The sequence below is a fragment of the Anomaloglossus baeobatrachus genome, chromosome 1 (assembly GCF_048569485.1).
Source record: "Anomaloglossus baeobatrachus isolate aAnoBae1 chromosome 1, aAnoBae1.hap1, whole genome shotgun sequence".
NCBI classification, from domain to species: Eukaryota; Metazoa; Chordata; class Amphibia; order Anura; family Aromobatidae; genus Anomaloglossus; species Anomaloglossus baeobatrachus.
In genome coordinates this window covers 414,969,629-414,988,630 of record NC_134353.1, presented here as the reverse complement: position 1 = coordinate 414,988,630, position 19,002 = coordinate 414,969,629, and the positions used below count along the sequence as shown (strand labels likewise).

The following is a 19,002-nucleotide window of genomic DNA, read 5'->3' as shown; positions in this document are numbered from 1 at the left end:
GGAAAGAAACAGTAGTAAAGCCTGAAGTTGGTCCGGGTGTGTGCCCCGGACTGTGACAGCAAGGTCAGCAGACGGCGGTGATAGTCTGCAGGGGGAGAGTGGGGAGGTGCACAGCGCTGCCCCTGCACCTCCACAGGCCCCATACCCGCCTGTCCACCATCCCAACCCCATCACTGGGCCCCGGGAGCACCACAACCCCTACCCACGGAGGGGCACATCAACAACTGGCTGCTCCATACCATCACTCCCGGGCTCCCCATACAGAGCAGCGGTGGTGTTAACAAATCACCACAACCGTGGGTGGCGTCACGGACAATAGACTATCCCAAAACACCCAATCCCCTTTTCACTCACGGGCGAGGAGCGCCGCTCGAGTCCCCGGGATCCGGCCCATCGCTCGAGCCACCGAGCAGCGGCCGCAGCAGCCGTGGTGCCAGCCGGACCAGACCAGCAGCAGGGAGAGCGCGCCGTCCCCTCCTCCGCCCGCGACAACTTGGCGTCACGAACAGGATCTTACCGCTCTGCCGTTGGGTAGAGGTGCGCCTTGTGACCGCCGGAGGTATCCGGCCGGAAAATTTCAGAAGTCGCCATCTTTGGCGCGAAAAGTTCCCGCTCGAGCGTCTTCTCGAGTAGTAGAGGCGCGAAGGCCAAAACTCCGCCCCGATAGAGGAGGGGCCGGAAAGAAGCTAAGGGGGACGCGGATGGAGAAATGGCGGCGTCCTCGAATTGGAGTGCGGGAATACCCGCCACCGGAGTACCTAAGCTTTGGGGGAAACGAGGCGGAGTAGCGTTTGAGGACTGCGGCCCGGGTGAACTCCCCGCCGGGACCGCTGCGTGGCTGGAGCGGGAGTTGGGCCGGTTCTGCGTGAAGGTGAGGGCGCAGAGCCTGCAGCAGTTGATGGACTGGAAGGCAGAGATGCGCAGGATGGTTGCCGTAGTGGGGGCCCGTGAGCAAGGGGCGGCTGCGGCCGTGCCGCGTCGCGACCAGTCCACCCAAATCCCAGAACCAGCCCTGATTGAGTGGGAGACGGACGTCAGCGCCGCGGCCGGGGGGCCGGAGAGAATGGCGTTGATGGAGGAAGAGGTCCCAAGTGTGCTGCTTCCGCCGCCGTACCTAACGGCTGTCAGTGGGTCGGGGTTGAACTGCCGATGGAAGGAGAACCCCATGTACCGTTCGGTCCCTGAGTGGGCCGACCCCCTGCGGTGGTAGCCACATCAAGGTCAGCGGAGCACCGTTGCACCGTCCCCGTTGGGACCACCAGTCTGAGGATGTTAAAGTGTGTTTGTTTGTAAAGAATGATAAGAAAATGATTATCGTGAAAGTCACCTGATTCAACCGTGATTTGGAAACCGGCCGTGCTGGCACCGTTGTCCCCGTGGGGACTGTTTAAAAAGGTTGCATGGAGAACTTTCCATGGACAAGCCCGTGAACTTGCAGGGCAACCACAGACGCTAGTGGCTTGTAAATAAAAATCTTTTGTTGCAGCTGACCGTTACCGCCTCCGGAGAGGCAGGTTGGAGGGAGGGCCCGCAGCAGAGCAGGCTGGGGCCCAGCCACCACAGGAACCGGTGGCTACCCTCTGGAGGGGAAGGACAGATCCCGCTCGGGTGACTTGGTGCAGGACTTGGGTCAAGGGGTGCTGCCTGGGTTTTAGGGGCAGCATCAGGGCCAGGTTACTTGGGTGGGAGAGAGCGGCAGCCGCAACCGTTTAAAACCGTAACGTTTAAGCAATGAACCTCCCGCTGTGGGATGATGCCATAATTTGTAAATATGTTACCGTTTTACCGTTTTTCTATTTTCAGAAAACAAAAAGGAAAATAAAACCGGTGTTGGACGGGCAGCCCGAGGACGGTCTGCGTTTTGCTAAGGGGGAATGTGACGCCCTGGGCAAGCCAGGGGTCACAGGTCACAACAACACACACACCCCACATTCCCTGCAGGTACACCAGCTAACCCCAATATTCTTGTTGCCTTCCTCCAGGGGCTGTTGTCCACACCAGGGGGTGGGCCAGGCGGTTGGCTCCGCCCACCGAGGAGTTCACAGCCCTGGAGGCAGGAAGAACCAGGCAGTGCAGTTTAGGAAGTGAAAGTAGAAGGAAGTGAAGTGGTAGTGGAGCAAAGGAGAGGAGCTTGTAAGAGGAGTAAAGAGGTGGAAAGAAACAGTAGTAAAGCCTGAAGTTGGTCCGGGTGTGTGCCCCGGACTGTGACAGCAAGGTCAGCAGACGGCGGTGATAGTCTGCAGGGGGACTGCTCGGAGGTTGCTGGAAGGACCGCGGACGGGTGGTGACCCGGCGGTCTGGAGCAGTATACGAAGAACAGTCAGCACCAGGGCAGGGGCTTTTCGGATCCCAGCAAGGCTAGGAATCGCCATAATTTGCCAAACCCGTCAGTGAAGGGGACGCCTGTCTCCTAACAACCAAGTCCCGATTGAAGGCAACAGTCCGACCATTGAGGGGAGACACCGCCACCGCCAAGGCACCAGTTTCCCAGGGCCAGCGCCTGCGGGCAAGAGAGAGGCTCCTCCGGCCCAGATTGAAGCCGGGGAGCGAGTAACCGGTGGGGACCCATCGCTACCAAATAGACATTCCATAGGTGCAGGGAAGAGACCGTCACCGATAACTGCAGGGAACCGCAGCACCGTGAACCGTCCGAGGGACCCGTCCAACCAGCCGTTTGTTTACCGAGAACTGTGTCGTGGTTACTGGCTGAGTGAGTACCTCCGTGCCGTGCGGCACAGCGCTGCCCCTGCGCCCCTGCACCTCCACAGGCCCCATACCCGCCTGTCCACCATCCCAACCCCATCACTGGGCCCCGGGAGCACCACAACCCCTACCCACGGAGGGGCACATCAACAACTGGCTGCTCCATACCATCACTCCCGGGCTCCCCATACAGAGCAGCGGTGGTGTTAACAAATCACCACAACCGTGGGTGGCGTCACGGACAATAGACTATCCCAAAACACCCAATCCCCTTTTCACTCACGGGCGAGGAGCGCCGCTCGAGTCCCCGGGATCCGGCCCATCGCTCGAGCCACCGAGCAGCGGCCGCAGCAGCCGCGGTGCCAGCCAGACCCGAGCAGCAGCAGGGAGAGCGCGGCGTCCCCTCATCCGCCCGCGACACAAGGGTTAAGAAAGATGTCTTTATTGAAACCAGCATGATTTAGCGTCTTCCTCCATAAAGCCCAACATCCAGCGGAAATCATCCTTCAGTACTACAGTATTTTTATTGGACAAGGAGCCATGCGACCATAGGGGAAACAGTCAGGGTCACTTTATTAACCCTTTCCAATACGGCAATTTTTCATTTTTGCGCTTTAATTTTTTCCTCCTTTTAAGAACCATAATATTTTCTCTAGTCCCTTCCACGACAGCATAGGAGGTTGTCTCTCCATGCCCTAATTAGGACAGGAAGCACAAGAGGTTAAAAGGACCCTCCCACCTCCCATAGCCAGTGTCTTTCCTGTCCCCATGGGGCATGGAGAGGTTTTATTTTTTCTCCTATGCTGTGGTGGCCGGCGAACTGCAGTATATGTGTATATTTGGTTTTTTTTTTCCTTTTCCCCTACCTTAGCTGGGCAGTATCGGTCGGGCCTTCGCCGCTCCTCCCATACTGTTCCCTCACTCTGTGAGGGACCGCTGCTCCAGCCTTCCGGAGCTCCTCTGGGGTGATGAGGGCTGTGTAGCTCCCCGGCCGGCGTCCTCCCTGAGCCGCCAGCCGCCTCCTGTATGCACGCTGCAGTACGAGCCGGAAGTGCTGCCGCGGGCGGGACTTCCAGTCTCGCGACCTTCCGGTATGGGCACTTCCGGTCGCGGAGGCAGCGTGACGGATACGCCGTCGCTTCCACGGCCTGTCAGGGACCTGATGCGGGAGGCGGGGAACGTTCCCTGTCACTGGGGGGGGCAGGCCCTTCTGCATAAAGGCCACCCTGAAGACTTCAGAATCATGGTAAGGACTTCTACTGTGCTCCCTGACATGTCTTCCCCTGCATCTGCATCTGCAGAGCCCAGTGTTCCCCCTGCCGCAGTAAGTAAGGAGGGGGGTGGTCCCTTATGCATGGTCTCAGGCTGGTATTTATGGCTCCTTCTGGTCTGTGTTTTCCAGGAGGACAAGCCTGCTAAGAAATCTGACAAATGTGATAAGTCAGAGAAGTCTGAGAAGTCAGAGAAGTCAGAGAAGTCTGAGAAGTCTGAGAAGTCTGAGAAGCCTGATAAGCCTGACAAGCCTGACTGCTATGAAAGGACTGAAAAGATTAAAAAGTGTCCAGTCTGTATAAAAAAGCTCCCTGCAGTCTGGGATAAGAAGCTTTGCCAACAGTGTACGGACCAGATTGTTAGGGCTGAACAACCGTCCCTGGTTGACGAGCTGCGGTCCATGATGAAACAGGAGATTCAGGCCTCACTAGCCTCCCTCCCTGCTCCTGGCCCTTCTCCCCCAAAGAAAAGGAAACTCCAGTCAGCCCCGTCTGATCATGAGGATGCTGATTCCGCCTCGGAGGGTCCCGATGAAGGTTTTTCCTCCGGGAGGTCTGACCAGTCCTTCCTTTTCCCCTCAGAAGATTTGGGGGATCTTATTGGGGCGGTTAGCAGCACTATGGGGTTAGAGGACGTACAGGTTCTTCCCTCAGTCCAGGATGAAATGTTCGCTGGCCTGAAAACCGTCAAACAATTAGGGTTTCCTGTTAATGCCAATATTATGGATATTGTCTCTAAGGAATGGGAATTTCCTGAGAAGCGTTTCCGGGGTGACCCCAGGCGCCGATTTCCCCTGGAGGCTTCTGGGTTGCATTGGGAGGTCCCCAAAGTGGATGTGCAGGTGGCCAGGGTCGCTAAACAAACGGCGCTCCCCTTTGAAGATACTTCCCAGCTTAGAGATCAGATGGATAGGAAGGTCGAGGGCCTCATGAAGCGATCCTGGGAGGCATCGTCTTCTACCATTCAGGCCAATATTGCCTCCACTTGTGTCTCCCGGTCCCTACTTAGGTGGCTCGACCAGTTGGAGGCTCATATTTCCCAGGGTACCCCTTGGGATGAGTTGCTAGAATCCCTTCCCTTACTTAGGAAAGCTACCAGTTTTATGGCGGATACCTCGCTGGAGTCAGTCCGCCTGGCTGCCAGGACCTCGGTCTTGTCTAACTCTGCCAGACGTGCCATCTGGCTTAAGGCCTGGAGTGGAGACTCCACCTCCAAAATGAGACTTTGCTCCCTTCCGTTTAAAGGGGATTTGGTGTTTGGGCCTGCCCTGGATGACATTCTGGACAAGGCGAATGATCGTAAGGCCTTGCCGGATCCTAAACCCTCCAGGAAGCGGTCCTTTCGTCACTCGATGCCTCCGGCCTCCCAGTCCAAGGGGAAAGGGAAGTCAGGCTGGTGGAGCTACCCTAAGGGAAGAGGGAGAAACATTCTCATCCCTTCCCATCAACAAGGTCCTCAGCAGGACAAACCATGACTCGGCTCGGGTAGGGGGACGACTCTCGGCCTTTCTTCCCCAGTGGCGGTCCATCCCCACCTGCCAATGGGTCCTGAAGATCGTCTCAGAGGGTCTATTAATAGAATTCATCTCCCCCCCTCTACCGGGTCTCCGAGTCACGGCTCTGGCATCGCAGGGTTCGCAGGCCCTCCTGTACTCGAAGATTCAGGAGCTAATGCACTCGGGGGTCGTTTCCCCAGTCCCGAGTCGGGAAGGAGGGGTAGGCCACTACTTCCGTCTCTTCCTTGTCAAAAAGCCGTCTGGTGATGTCCGGATTATCATCAATCTGAAGCGTCTCAACCGGCAGGTCAGATACCGGCGTTTCAAGATGGAGTCTGTGAAATCGTCTATCCCGCTGATAGGTCTGCGCCACCATATGGCCTCAATAGACCTGAAGGACGCCTACTTCCATGTGCCCATCCATCCGTGTCACAGGCAATAACCCAAGTTTGCGGTTCTGCACGGGGAGGAGGTGCTTCATTTCCAATTCAACGTGCTTCCCTTCGGGATCTCCTCGGCTCCAAGGATCTTTTCAAAGATCATGGCAGAGGTGGTCGCCTTCATACGATTGCAAGGTGTCTGTCTGGTTCCATATTTGGACGACTTTCTTCTCGTGGCTCCCTCCGCTCAGACCCTCCGGTGCCATGTGGAGAAGTCATTAAGCATTCTTCGTTCCTTGGGCTGGATCCCCAATCTCAAGAAGCCCCAGCTGCAACCCTCCTCCACTCTGCGGTTTCTCGGGGTGCTGCTGGACTCCGACAGACAGGCATCCTTTCTCCCGAGAGACCACAGGTTGACCCTGCTAACCAAAATCTCAACGCTTCGCCGACAGGCTCGCCCGACCCTTCGAGCGGCTATGTCGGCTCTGGGTTCTATGACGTCCTGCATTCCCTCAGTCATATGGGCTCAGGCCCACTCTCGCTGTCTACAGGATCATATCCTGGCGCATTGGGACAGACTCCCTTCCTCCCTGAACAAACGGTTTCGCCTCTCAGGGACCGTCTCCTCATCCCTTCTCTGGTGGCTGCGTCCCAACAACCTGAAGGTGGGGGTTGCCTGGACTCGGACGCCCCTGGTTACACTAACAACCGATGCCAGCCTGCGGGGATGGGGTGCTATGGTGGCAAACTCCCCATTTCAGGGGGTCTGGAGTCCTTATGTCAGCTCCCAATCCTCCAACTACCGGGAACTCAGGGCGGTCAGGGAAGCTCTCCTTGCTGCTCAGGATCTCGTCCGGGACACTCACGTCCTGGTCTACTCAGACAATGTCACCACAGTGGCACATCTCCGCCATCAGGGCAGTACAAGATCGGGCGCCCTGAAGTCTGTGTCCTCCCGGATCTTCCACTGGGCAGAACGGTCCCTGCTATCCCTTTTTGCAGTCCATATAAAGGGATCCCTAAACCTTCAAGCAGATTTCCTGAGTCGTCAGGATGTTCACCCAGGGGAGTGGAGTCTGGACCAAGCGGTGTTCTGCTCTCTGGTGGCAAGGTGGGGTACTCCAGAGGTGGACCTCTTTGCTTCAGCAGGAAATCGCAAGGTCGCAACATTTTTCTCCCTGAACCCTCGGGACAATGCGTTGGGGGTGGACGCCTTCTGCCACAATTGGTCCTTTCGCCTCGCCTACGCCTTCCCACCAATTCCTCTTCTCGCACGAACCCTGAGGAAGATCAGAGACGACGGAGCCGCAACTATCCTGGTAGCTCCTCTGTGGCCTCGGCGGAGTTGGTACAGCCTGATCCTGACTCTCGGGATCGACGGACCGGTCCTCCTGGGTTCAGACCCCAGTTTACTGTCTCAGGGTCAGATATTCCATCCGGACCCCCAGAAACTCAAGTTGGCTGCTTGGCTTCTGAGGCCCGGGCACTGAAGGCCCAAGGACTTTCTGACAAGGTCGTGGCTACTCTACAGAGCAACCGTAAACCGGTGACTAATAGTATTTACAATAAAATCTGGATGAGATTTTCCTCCTGGTGTGGTTCTCGGCCTCCTGACCCGCTCCGGCCTAACATTGCGCAGATTCTCGACTTCCTCCAGAGTGGATTGGACTTAGGCCTTCGGCCCAGCACCCTGAAGGTGCAGGTCTCGGCACTCAGTGCAGTCTTTGACACGGCTCTAGCAGATCATCGCTGGATCCGCCGTTTCTTCGTGTCTGCTAGTAGGCTCTGTCCGCGGCAGAGGGTCCTGACACCTCGCTGGGATCTCAATGTGGTCCTTACCGGACTGTCTCAGTCGCCCTTTGAGCCTCTGTCCTCCTGTAGCATCCGTTCTCTCTCTCACAAGACTGCCTTTCTAGTGGCTATTACGTCCGCTTGGAGAGTCGGGGAACTTCAAGCATTGTCTATTCGGGAGCCTTACCTGACCGTCAGAGATGACAGCATTGTCTTTCAGCTGGACCCTTCCTTCCTTCCCAAAGTGGTTTCGGATTTTCACCGTTCTCAGTCCATCGTCCTGCCTTCCTTCTGTCAGCATCCTAGGACTCCGGGGGAGGAAGTGTTCCATTCTTTGGACGTTCGTCGGATGGTGTTGCGCTACCTAGATATTACTGCACCTTGGCGTATTGATCATAACCTATTTATACAGCCCTTTGGTCAAAATAAGGGCAGGAAGGTGGCTAAGAGTACCATCGCCAACTGGATTGTGCGGGCCATTAGAGACGCCTACCTCGCTCAGCATCTGTCTCCGCCTACCGGATTTACGGCGCACTCCACCAGGACTACCTCTGTCTCCTGGGCTGAACGGGCAGGGGCTTCTCCTGAGCAGATCTGCAAGGCGGCTAAGTGGTCTTCCCTCCATACTTTCACGAAGCATTATCGTTTGGATCTGGATTCCAACAGGGATTTGGCTTTTGGCAGGAAGGTCCTGCAGGCTGTGGTCCCCCCCTAGGTATCAATTCGTTGGTATTCCTCCTATGCTGTCGTGGAAAGGACTAGAGAAATAAGAATTATTCTTACCGTTAATTCGGTTTCTAGAACCTTCCACGACAGCACGTAATTCCCTCCCTTATCCTCGAGATTCCTGGATGTGTTTGTACTTCTCATATGCTATGGGTTCCGAGTTAACGGTAAGAATAATTCTTATTTCATCAACAGACGTATGATTGCTTGTTTTTTGCTGGAGGAGTTTTACCATTTAATGTGCTATTGTTTTTTGTTTAGGTTTTTTTTTTTTTTTTTTTTAGCTCTTTGTATTTACAGTGTTCATTGTATGGTAAAAAGGACTTGTCAACATGATTCTCCAGGTCAGTACGATTGGAGCACTTCAGAATATATATATATAGGAAAGAAAAGGGTCGGCACTATGAGAAGTAAAATCTTCAAATTTTATTAAGAATCCAGTAAAAGTATTCCACCGCAGAGGACAAGTAACATCTTACATGTTTCAAATGCACACTCTTAGCGCTCTTAGTCATAGGCACAGCCATACCAAATATTTGTTAAAAAAGAAAGTATGTATGTATGTATATCTATCTCTGTGTCTGTCTCTCTATCTCTGTATGTCTGTCTCTTTCCCCTGCTGTCTCTATCTGTCTCTCTCTGTCTGTCTCTTTCCCCGTCTGTCTCTATCTATCTGTCTCGATCTCTCTCTCTGTCTCTCTCTCCGTCTCCCCACCGACATCTTATTACCTCACACATAAGCTTATTATACTAACACTGTCCTTTGTTCCTATAGCAAACAATCACAGCTCCTATTAGTAACCTGTAGTTCCAGGCTCCATTCACTTTAATGGAGGCAGGTTTTTGGAAAGTAACTGTAAAGCGCGGGGTTAAATTTTCCTGACAAAACAGTCTACGACGTTCCCTGGGTTATATGAGGAGTGTGTGCAAAATTCCGTGATTGTAAATGCGACGGTGCGTATTCCTTTCGCATACATATATATACATACATACAGTTAGGTCCAGAAATATTTGGACAGTGACACAATTTTCGCGAGTTGGGCTCTGCATGCCACCACATTGAATTTGAAATGAAATCTCTACAACAGAATTCAAGTGCAGATTGTAACGTTTATTTTGAAGGTTTGAACAAAAATATCTGATAGAAATTGTAGGAATTGTACACATTTCTTTACAAACACTCCACATTTTAGGAGGTCAAAAGTAATTGGACAAATAAACCAAATCCAAACAAAATATTTTTATTTTCAATATTTTGTTGCGAATCCTTTGGAGGCAATCACTACCTTAAGTCTGGAACCCATGGACATCACCAAACGCTGGGTTTCCTCCTTCTTAATGCTTTGCCAGGCCTTTACAGCCGCAGCCTTCAGGTCTTGCTTGTTTGTGGGTCTTTCCGTCTTAAGTCTGGATTTGAGCAAGTGAAATGCATGCTCAATTGGGTTAAGATCTGGTGATTGACTTGGCCATTACAGAATGTTCCACTTTTTTGCACTCATGAACTCCTGGGTAGCTTTGGCTGTATGCTTGGGGTCATTGTCCATCTGTACTATGAAGCGCCGTCCGATCAACTTTGCGGCATTTGGCTGAATCTGGGCTGAAAGTATTTCCCTGTACACTTCAGAATTCATCCGGCTACTCTTGTCTGCTGTTATGTCATCAATAAACACAAGTGACCCAGTGCCATTGAAAGCCATGCATGCCCATGCCATCACGTTGCCTCCACCATGTTTTACAGAGGATGTGGTGTGCGTTGGATCATGTGCCGTTCCCTTTCTTCTCCAAACTTTTTTCTTCCCATCATTCTGGTACAGGTTGATCTTTGTCTCATCTGTCCATAGAATACTTTTCCAGAACTGAGCTGGCTTCATGAGGTGTTTTTCAGCAAATTTAACTCTGGCCTGTCTATCTTTGGAATTGATGAATGGTTTGCATCTAGATGTGAACCCTTTGTATTTACTTTCATGGAGTCTTCTCTTTACTGTTGACTTAGAGACAGATACACCTACTTCACCGAGAGTGTTCTGGACTTCAGTTGATGTTGTGAACGGGTTCTTCTTCACCAAAGAAAGTATGCGGCGATCATCCACCACTGTTGTCATCCGTGGACGCCCAGGCCTTTTTGAGTTTCCAAGCTCACCAGTCAATTCCTTTTTTCTCAGAATGTACCCAACTGTTGATTTTGCTACTCCAAGCATGTCTGCTATCTCTCTGATGGATTTTTTTTCTTTTTTTTCAGCCTCAGGATGTTCTGCTTCACCTCAATTGAGAGTTCCTTAGACCGCATGTTGTCTGGTCACAGCAACAGCTTCCAAATGCAAAACCACACACCTGTAATCAACCCCAGACCTTTTAACTACTTCATTGATTACAGATTAACGAGGGAGACGCCTTCAGAGTTAATTGCAGCCCTTAGAGTCACTTGTCCAATTACTTTTGGTCCCTTGAAAAAGAGGAGGCTATGCATTACAGAGCTATGATTCCTAAACCCTTTCTCCGATTTGGATGTGAAAACTCTCATATTGCAGCTGGGAGTGTGCACTTTCAGCCCATATTATATATATAATTGTATTTCTGAACATGTTTTTGTAAACAGCTAAAATAACAAAACTTGTGTCACTGTCCAAATATTTCTGGACCTAACTGTACATACATACATACATACATACACTCAGCTTTATATATTAGATATATATATATATATATATATATATATATATATATATATATATATATATATATGTGTGTGTATATATTTCCTAATTTCTAATGTGCTAATGTTTTTATAATATTTATTAATATACTTTTTTTTCTACTTTTCACTATATTTAATAGTTCCGTTTGGGGGCTTGTGCTATACACATCAGTGCTGTATGTAGCAGAAATCATGGTCTCCTTTTGAACGCCATCCACTGGCTGGTTTTCACAACGGTACTGTCATTACAACCTATCAGCGTCCCATGATCGCTCCCCTGCCACATGTTAAATGCCGCTGACAGAGGTTGACAGTGTTATTTAACAGTTTTAGGCCCTGTGCGCACTTGCCTGTTTTTTACGCGGATTTCCTGCGGTTTTGCTGTTTCGCTGCATGTTATGTTCATAACATCTCTGCAGTGATTCACCAGCAAAACCTATGGGGAAAAAAAATGCTGTGCGCACTATGCAAATTTTGACAGCTGCATGATTTGTCACTTCTTTTCCGAACGTCGCTGCGGCATTTCATTCCATTGACTGCAATGTAATCGTGAAATCCCGCAGGGAGTAACGCAGGCAGCAAATTCTGTGCGTTTTCCTGCATTATTCCCTGCGGTATTTCACGGTTTCGGGGCATAATGTTCATCGCTGCCTGCGGTTTGCAGGGAAGTGATGTCATTATGACAGGAAGAGGAAGCGGAGCAGAGAGTAAACACACACACACACACACGCATCGCACTCACACACATCTCACTCATACACAGACATAATGAATACACATACAAATCAAACGGACATGTAGAAAAAAAAACACGTGGGCTCCGCCGTATTTTTACCGTCTAGCCGAGGTAAGCACACAGCGGCGGCCCGGTATTCTCAGGCGCGGGGGGGCAGGGTTAATGTCCCCCCCCTCCGAGAATATCAGCCCACAGCTGCCCCGGGACTGTCGCATCCATTATGCGGCAGTCCCGGAGTGTCCCCGGCTCTTCCTGTTGCCAGGATGCGGTGGCAATCCAGGGTAATATAAGGAGTTAATGGCGGCGGATCGCCGCCACTAAGTCCAGGCTTGATCATGGCAGCGTCTATGTGACAGCTGATATGATCAACCCGTAAGTAAAGTGAATAAACACAAACACCAAACAATCCTTTATTTTAAATAAAACACAAAAAAGCCCCTGTTTCTGGCTCTCCACCACAAACAGGGTACCTGGTCAGCACCAACTGTGGAGGCCGCCTCTACATCCTGCCAGAAGAGGCTGAAGGCGCGGCTCCACCAGGCCAGGTATACCCTGAAACCACCAGACCATGAAAGCCGCCTCTACATCCTGCCAGAAGTGGCTGAAGGCGCGGCCAACGAGAGAGGGTTTAGGGTGGGTTAACGGACTTGTGGGTGGAGGGTGGTGATGTATGGTACCTGGTGGTTTTAAAACGTTTTACCATGTTTTACTGTTTTATGCATTTTAAAATGTTGTCTTGCAGCCCGAGGACGTGCTGGTGATAACTAAGGGGGAATGTGGCGCCCCTGACCTGGTCAGGCACCACTGAGTACTGCACCCATGCTGGGGACAGTACAACACAGGTAATCCAGAAGGCTGACCGAGGTGTGACTACACAGGCGCATAGTGATCAGGTCTCACACATGTACCTTTGAGAGGACCCCTGGGGATCCCAGGAGGGGGCGAAGCCTCCACCTCCACCCGAGGGGTGGAGGGGGCGAAGCCTCCATCTCCACTCGAGGGGTGTGGTAGAGAGCCTGGTTGCTAGGTGGCGTAGGCAGGCACAAAAGGGAAAAGAGAAAAGAGGAGCAGTCTGAAGCAGAGTGTGGAGGAGTGAGGAGCATGGAAGTGGAGCTCAGACAGGAGCAGCAGTGCAGGTCCCACGAGTGAGCCGGTTTAGTGTGCAGCTCAGGGAAAGCAGACGTGAGGAGCAGACCCTGGAGCTGTGGCAGTCTAACAGCGTCCGCGCAGTGACTACCGACGGGGGAGAACGGTCACCTGGGAGTGCTACCCGAAATCCACACACAGCTAAAGAGAGAGCAACGGAGTGGAGAGTAAGGAGACTGTCAGGGAGAACCAGGCCCAAACGGGTAGCAGCTCCCAGTGCAGGGATAGATTCACCTTTCCTTTGCCAAACCTGCATGAGGGGGCACTTTACACCCCCAAGACAACACTACAGAGTCCGCAGCCACGTAGCCACAGTTAGGGCCCATAGTTCACAGGAGGCAAGCAGCCGGAGTGTCCTGGTCCAGGCTACAAGCAAACGGGCCAAAAAGAAGGGGAGAGAGGCGCCAGCAACCTCCCTGGGTGACCCCCATAGGGACCTAAAAGTCGGGGTTACCCCAAAACGTAAAGGGCTAAGGAAGGCGAGTCGGTAGCCACCCTCATCAGTCAGCCTGAAGGACACCTGGTTCCAGCCTGGTTCATCCCAGCTACGCCCGGGTTACTCACCCTGCCACCTTCCGTGAGTAAAACCCCTGAAAGACATCCTGCTTGTGTTGAGTTATTCTGCGCCTTGTGGTTCCACACACCTACACAGGGTCCTGGGGCTTGCCTCACTCTCAGGAGGCTATTACAACTGACTGCACCCACCATCAGCCCCAGGCGTCCCTTAATCTGCAGTGGCGGTCCCCACTGACCGCAATTCTGAGAGTGGCGTCACGACAATCCTAGATAGAAGATTTCCTACCTGTGACAGGATCCAGCTGCGTGGAGTCCCTGAAGGTAATGCACCGACACAATACTTGCGGGGCTTCACATCTGGCGTCACGAACAGGATAAGGACTAGACCTGTTCAGACAGGTGACCATGTGCCTGGGCGGTCCGCTTGGAAAATTGGAAGCGCCGCCATATTGCCACCATGAAAAGCGCGCTGAAAAACAACAGCAGCCCGCGCTGGGAGAAGTTACCGCCCACGAAGAGGTGTGGCTACCCAGAGATCCCCTGCAGAGTCCTGACCTCGCAAGTGATGAGAGCGGAGGCGTTCAGAGACGTCGGGACAGAAAGGGAGCCAGAAGCCTGCTGCTGGGAAAGGAGTTGCAGGAAGTGAAGGAATTGGCACTTCGGCTGCAAGAAGAAGTCAGAAGTCTGCTGCTGAGAGAAGACCTGGAGAGCAGCGACGACGCGGTGAAGATGGCGTCTGAAGATAGGAGCCCAGAGCCGGGTTCCGCTGCCTGGTGGGCCCGGGAGCTTGCCCAGTTCAGCGACCGACTGGAGGCGAGGATCGTGCAGCAGATCAGAGAGGGACACACGGAGCTTCTGGAGATGGCTGCGGCGGTTCAGGCCTACGAGGGGAGAGCCACGCGACGAGTGCCAGACCGAGTGGCGACGACTCAGACCCCGATGATGCCACCGATGGGTGAGTCCAGTGTTGCCCCTGCCAGCGCGAGTGCCCCGACCCCTGCTGCCACGCCCGCGGTCCCTGAAGAGGCACCCGGCGCGGCGACGCTGAATCAGGCCGCAGCCACGCCAGGTGCGGCCCGCCAAGCCCAGGCCGCCGCAACGATGCCCTGCCCGGCCCGCAAAGATCCGGCTGCCGCCGCGACCCTCATCCACGCCGCAGGTGTGACGCTGACCCAGGCCGCCGCCATGCTAGGCCCGGCCCGCCAAGACCCCACCGCCGCAGCGACGCTCGTCCGCGCCGCAAGTGAGGTGCTGAACCAGGCCGCAGCCACGTCAGGTGCGGCCCGCCAAGGACCAGCTGCAGCTGCGACGCCAATCCAGGCCGCAGAAGCGCCCAGCCCGGCCCGCACAGATCCCATCGCAGCTGCGACGCCAATCCAGGCCGCTGCCACGCCAGGCTCGGCCCGCCAAGACCAGGCCGCTGCCACGCCAGGCTCGGCCCGACAAGACAAGACTGTACAAGTATTTACCCCGGCCTGCAAGGCCAGAGCAGACACCGCTCCCCAGTCTAAGGAAGTCCCTGCTAGGAAGTCCCTGCTGGGGGAGGACCCCGAATACTGGAAGCTGAAGGCTGACCTAGAGGCCCAGTTCCCACAGGAGATGGTGGACCGGTATCTGCTCCCTCCGCACACCCCCAGGAAGATTCCGGCAATATCCACGCCAAAAAGTCCACTGCCCTGGCCGGCTGATGAACACCCATCCCCAGCGCTGCCACAACAGGAGTGCTCAGAAGAACTAAGGGGGAGAGGAGGACAGAAGGCTGAGGAGCTGACCCCGGAGCCATCAGCAGTGGATCCATGCCCAGAGCCAGAGATGTTGCCATATTCCCGCTGGGATGAAGAGAGCCCGACACCCTCCGCTGAGGAAGATTTGTCCAGAAACCTCACCTGGGAGCCTGCAAGCAGTGAAGTAGCAGCCCAGCAGAATCCAGCCCACAAGACACGGCGCCGCAGCAGAACAAAGTTTTCCCCTGCACAGCAATCTCCAGATAGAAAAGATGAAGTAACCGCCAGAGACTTGGAAGAGAAACGGTCTTTAAGGAGAGCCAAATCCCAGGTCAGAGGCCCACTTTGTCGTGGAGTTGTGGAAGACTTCAGCTTGAAGAGTGGATATGGTTTCATAGTTGCACCTGGCATGAAAGAAGGTATCTTTGTGAATAGAAGGGACGTTAGAGCCCATTTGCCTAGAGGACATCCAGGAAGAAACTTACAGATGGGAGACTCAGTGGAATTCACCATGCACCAAGGAGAACGCGGATGGTACGCACTGGATGTTACACCATGTCCCAGAAGTCCCTACAGTAATCCTGAAAAAGAAACAGACACGGAAGAAGAGGAAAGAAAAGACAAAGAACCCATTGATGAGACCACTACAGATGATGACAGAGATGGAGAAAGCAACAGGTGCCGCAGCCCTACAGGCCCAAGCCCTGGTGAGGAGGAATCTGTGTAAAGTCCATGTAAAGTAAAATAAGAAGTACAGAAGTTAAAGTTTGAAGTTTTGCAACGTTAATGTTCAAGAAATGTGCCCACATGAACTAATGTGAGAAACCCATGAACCTTAAGGCTATGAACTGGCTATAGCCACAAACTCTCGCAGTGTAAATAGTTACCCCAGAGGTACCACCACCATAGCCAGCCTGTTTAGGGGCCTGGCTCGCCTGCAACCAGGGAGCATGCCTGTTTATGGGGCCTGGCTCTCCACCACAAACAGGGTACCTGGTCAGCACCAACTGTGGAGGCCGCCTCTACATCCTGCCAGAAGAGGCTGAAGGCGCGGCTCCACCAGGCCAGGTATACCCTGAAACCACCAGACCATGAAAGCCGCCTCTACATCCTGCCAGAAGTGGCTGAAGGCGCGGCCAACGAGAGAGGGTTTAGGGTGGGTTAACGGACTTGTGGGTGGAGGGTGGTGATGTATGGTACCTGGTGGTTTTAAAACGTTTTACCATGTTTTACTGTTTTATGCATTTTAAAATGTTGTCTTGCAGCCCGAGGACGTGCTGGTGATAACTAAGGGGGAATGTGGCGCCCCTGACCTGGTCAGGCACCACTGAGTACTGCACCCATGCTGGGGACAGTACAACACAGGTAATCCAGAAGGCTGACCGAGGTGTGACTACACAGGCGCATAGTGATCAGGTCTCACACATGTACCTTTGAGAGGACCCCTGGGGATCCCAGGAGGGGGCGAAGCCTCCACCTCCACCCGAGGGGTGGAGGGGGCGAAGCCTCCATCTCCACTCGAGGGGTGTGGTAGAGAGCCTGGTTGCTAGGTGGCGTAGGCAGGCACAAAAGGGAAAAGAGAAAAGAGGAGCAGTCTGAAGCAGAGTGTGGAGGAGTGAGGAGCATGGAAGTGGAGCTCAGACAGGAGCAGCAGTGCAGGTCCCACGAGTGAGCCGGTTTAGTGTGCAGCTCAGGGAAAGCAGACGTGAGGAGCAGACCCTGGAGCTGTGGCAGTCTAACAGCGTCCGCGCAGTGACTACCGACGGGGGAGAACGGTCACCTGGGAGTGCTACCCGAAATCCACACACAGCTAAAGAGAGAGCAACGGAGTGGAGAGTAAGGAGACTGTCAGGGAGAACCAGGCCCAAACGGGTAGCAGGTCCCAGTGCAGGGATAGATTCACCTTTCCTTTGCCAAACCTGCATGAGGGGGCACTTTACACCCCCAAGACAACACTACAGAGTCCGCAGCCACGTAGCCACAGTTAGGGCCCATAGTTCACAGGAGGCAAGCAGCCGGAGTGTCCTGGTCCAGGCTACAAGCAAACGGGCCAAAAAGAAGGGGAGAGAGGCGCCAGCAACTTCCCTGGGTGACCCCCATAGGGACCTAAAAGTCGGGGTTACCCCAAAACGTAAAGGGCTAAGGAAGGCGAGTCGGTAGCCACCCTCATCAGTCAGCCTGAAGGACACCTGGTTCCAGCCTGGTTCATCCCAGCTACGCCCGGGTTACTCACCCTGCCACCTTCCGTGAGTAAAACCCCTGAAAGACATCCTGCTTGTGTTGAGTTATTCTGCGCCTTGTGGTTCCACACACCTACACAGGGTCCTGGGGCTTGCCTCACTCTCAGGAGGCTATTAAAACTGACTGCACCCACCATCAGCCCCAGGCGTCCCTTAATCTGCAGTGGCGGTCCCCACTGACCGCAATTCTGAGAGTGGCGTCACGACAATCCTAGATAGAAGATTTCCTACCTGTGACAGGATCCAGCTGCGTGGAGTCCCTGAAGGTAATGCACCGACACAATACTTGCGGGGCTTCACATAACCACAGGGTATTTCCCACGGCCGATAATGTGAACACACATTACCGCTCGGGAGAAATGCAGCGTGTGCTCACAGGGAGTCTATCTATCTATCAATACGTGAACAATACCGCGGTAAAACCGCGGCAAACCGCATGCAGTTTTTGGGTGCGGTTTGCTGCGTTTTTGTACCGCGGGTGCGGTAATCTTTCAGACCCTGCAGAATTTTCTTAAGAAAATTCCGTTTTCCAGTGCGCACAGGGCCTTACTGCCACAGTCTCCACGCTGCTCCACCCATGGCTGTTAGAGGCAGATGATGGCTGATTAATTCAGCCTTCATCTCGGTGTGCATATCAAAGGTAGGGAGACTGCTTACAACGAAGATAGTACATCATAAATCATTAAGGGGTTAAAGAAGCTCAGGCTCTACTGAAGTTTCCAATCTCATAATGGTTACCCCACGGGTACTGAACGCTTGTTCCTGTGGCAGTGACCTCTAAAAGCAGGACCCCGACAGGTAAATTTGCTCTTGGAAGGGGAGTAAAAAAAATAAAATGGCATATTGCGCAGGGGTAAAGAGGTGGGGAGCCCGCGTGCTTGTGCCCTAAGGACATTGCCAGGAACCCTGTGTGACGTGCACAGACCCTGGAGTGTGGGGACCAAAGTAGGAGCAGGGGAGCGAGAAGGCCAGCAGTGAGTACGTCGTCGTCCCTGCCAGGTGGAGGGAGCTGGACAGTGCAGGGACACCGGCGTTACATGCATCATTGCCCACTTGGAGGTATCGGCAGGTTTTGAGCATGCCTCCTCATAGGACTGGTGCATGATACCTGGTGGTTCTGCATTAACTGGCAGCCAACCAATGGGCACCACACTGGCAGCACCTTTTGTCTCCCAGTATGTTAGATTGACCATCAATGTATATTCTTGAGGACCCCTCCTTAGGCCATGTATTCTTCACACTTTATGAAACTATATTAACTACCTACATGCAGAATGTATCCATAGGGCCCAAGTGACTTGTCAGATGATGAGTGTGTCCTAATATGTATTTTTCTATATTTTGAGACTGATTCATAAAAGTGCAAAATGTTATTTTTTGCACAACGGCAAAGCCGGAGAGGGGGTGGAACAGAGAGTGGCTATGCCCACCCGTCAAATTCAGCTAAAGAGCTGCCGTCTCTTCTGCTAGAAATACTGGTCCAGTCCTTGCCTGGAGTAAGATTTCTGGCGAGGTGCGTGCCACTGAGAGGACACGTCCTTAATGAATTTGGCACAGCATACTCCAGCGAGCCTTTAA

General features: G+C 53.3%; 1 protein-coding gene across 1 annotated transcript in view; it reads left to right on the top strand.

The window, feature by feature from the left end:
• Positions 1–3,946: 3,946 nt before the first annotated feature.
• LOC142303479 (peroxisomal membrane protein 11C-like) overlaps positions 3,947–19,002 on the top strand; it is a 103,970-nt gene continuing 88,914 nt past the window's right edge. Inside the window, exons 1-2 of the mRNA XM_075344899.1 lie at positions 3,947–4,027; positions 4,106–4,267. Of these exons, the coding sequence (XP_075201014.1) occupies positions 3,947–4,027; positions 4,106–4,267 (243 nt within the window). The remainder of the gene's footprint in view (positions 4,028–4,105; positions 4,268–19,002) is intronic.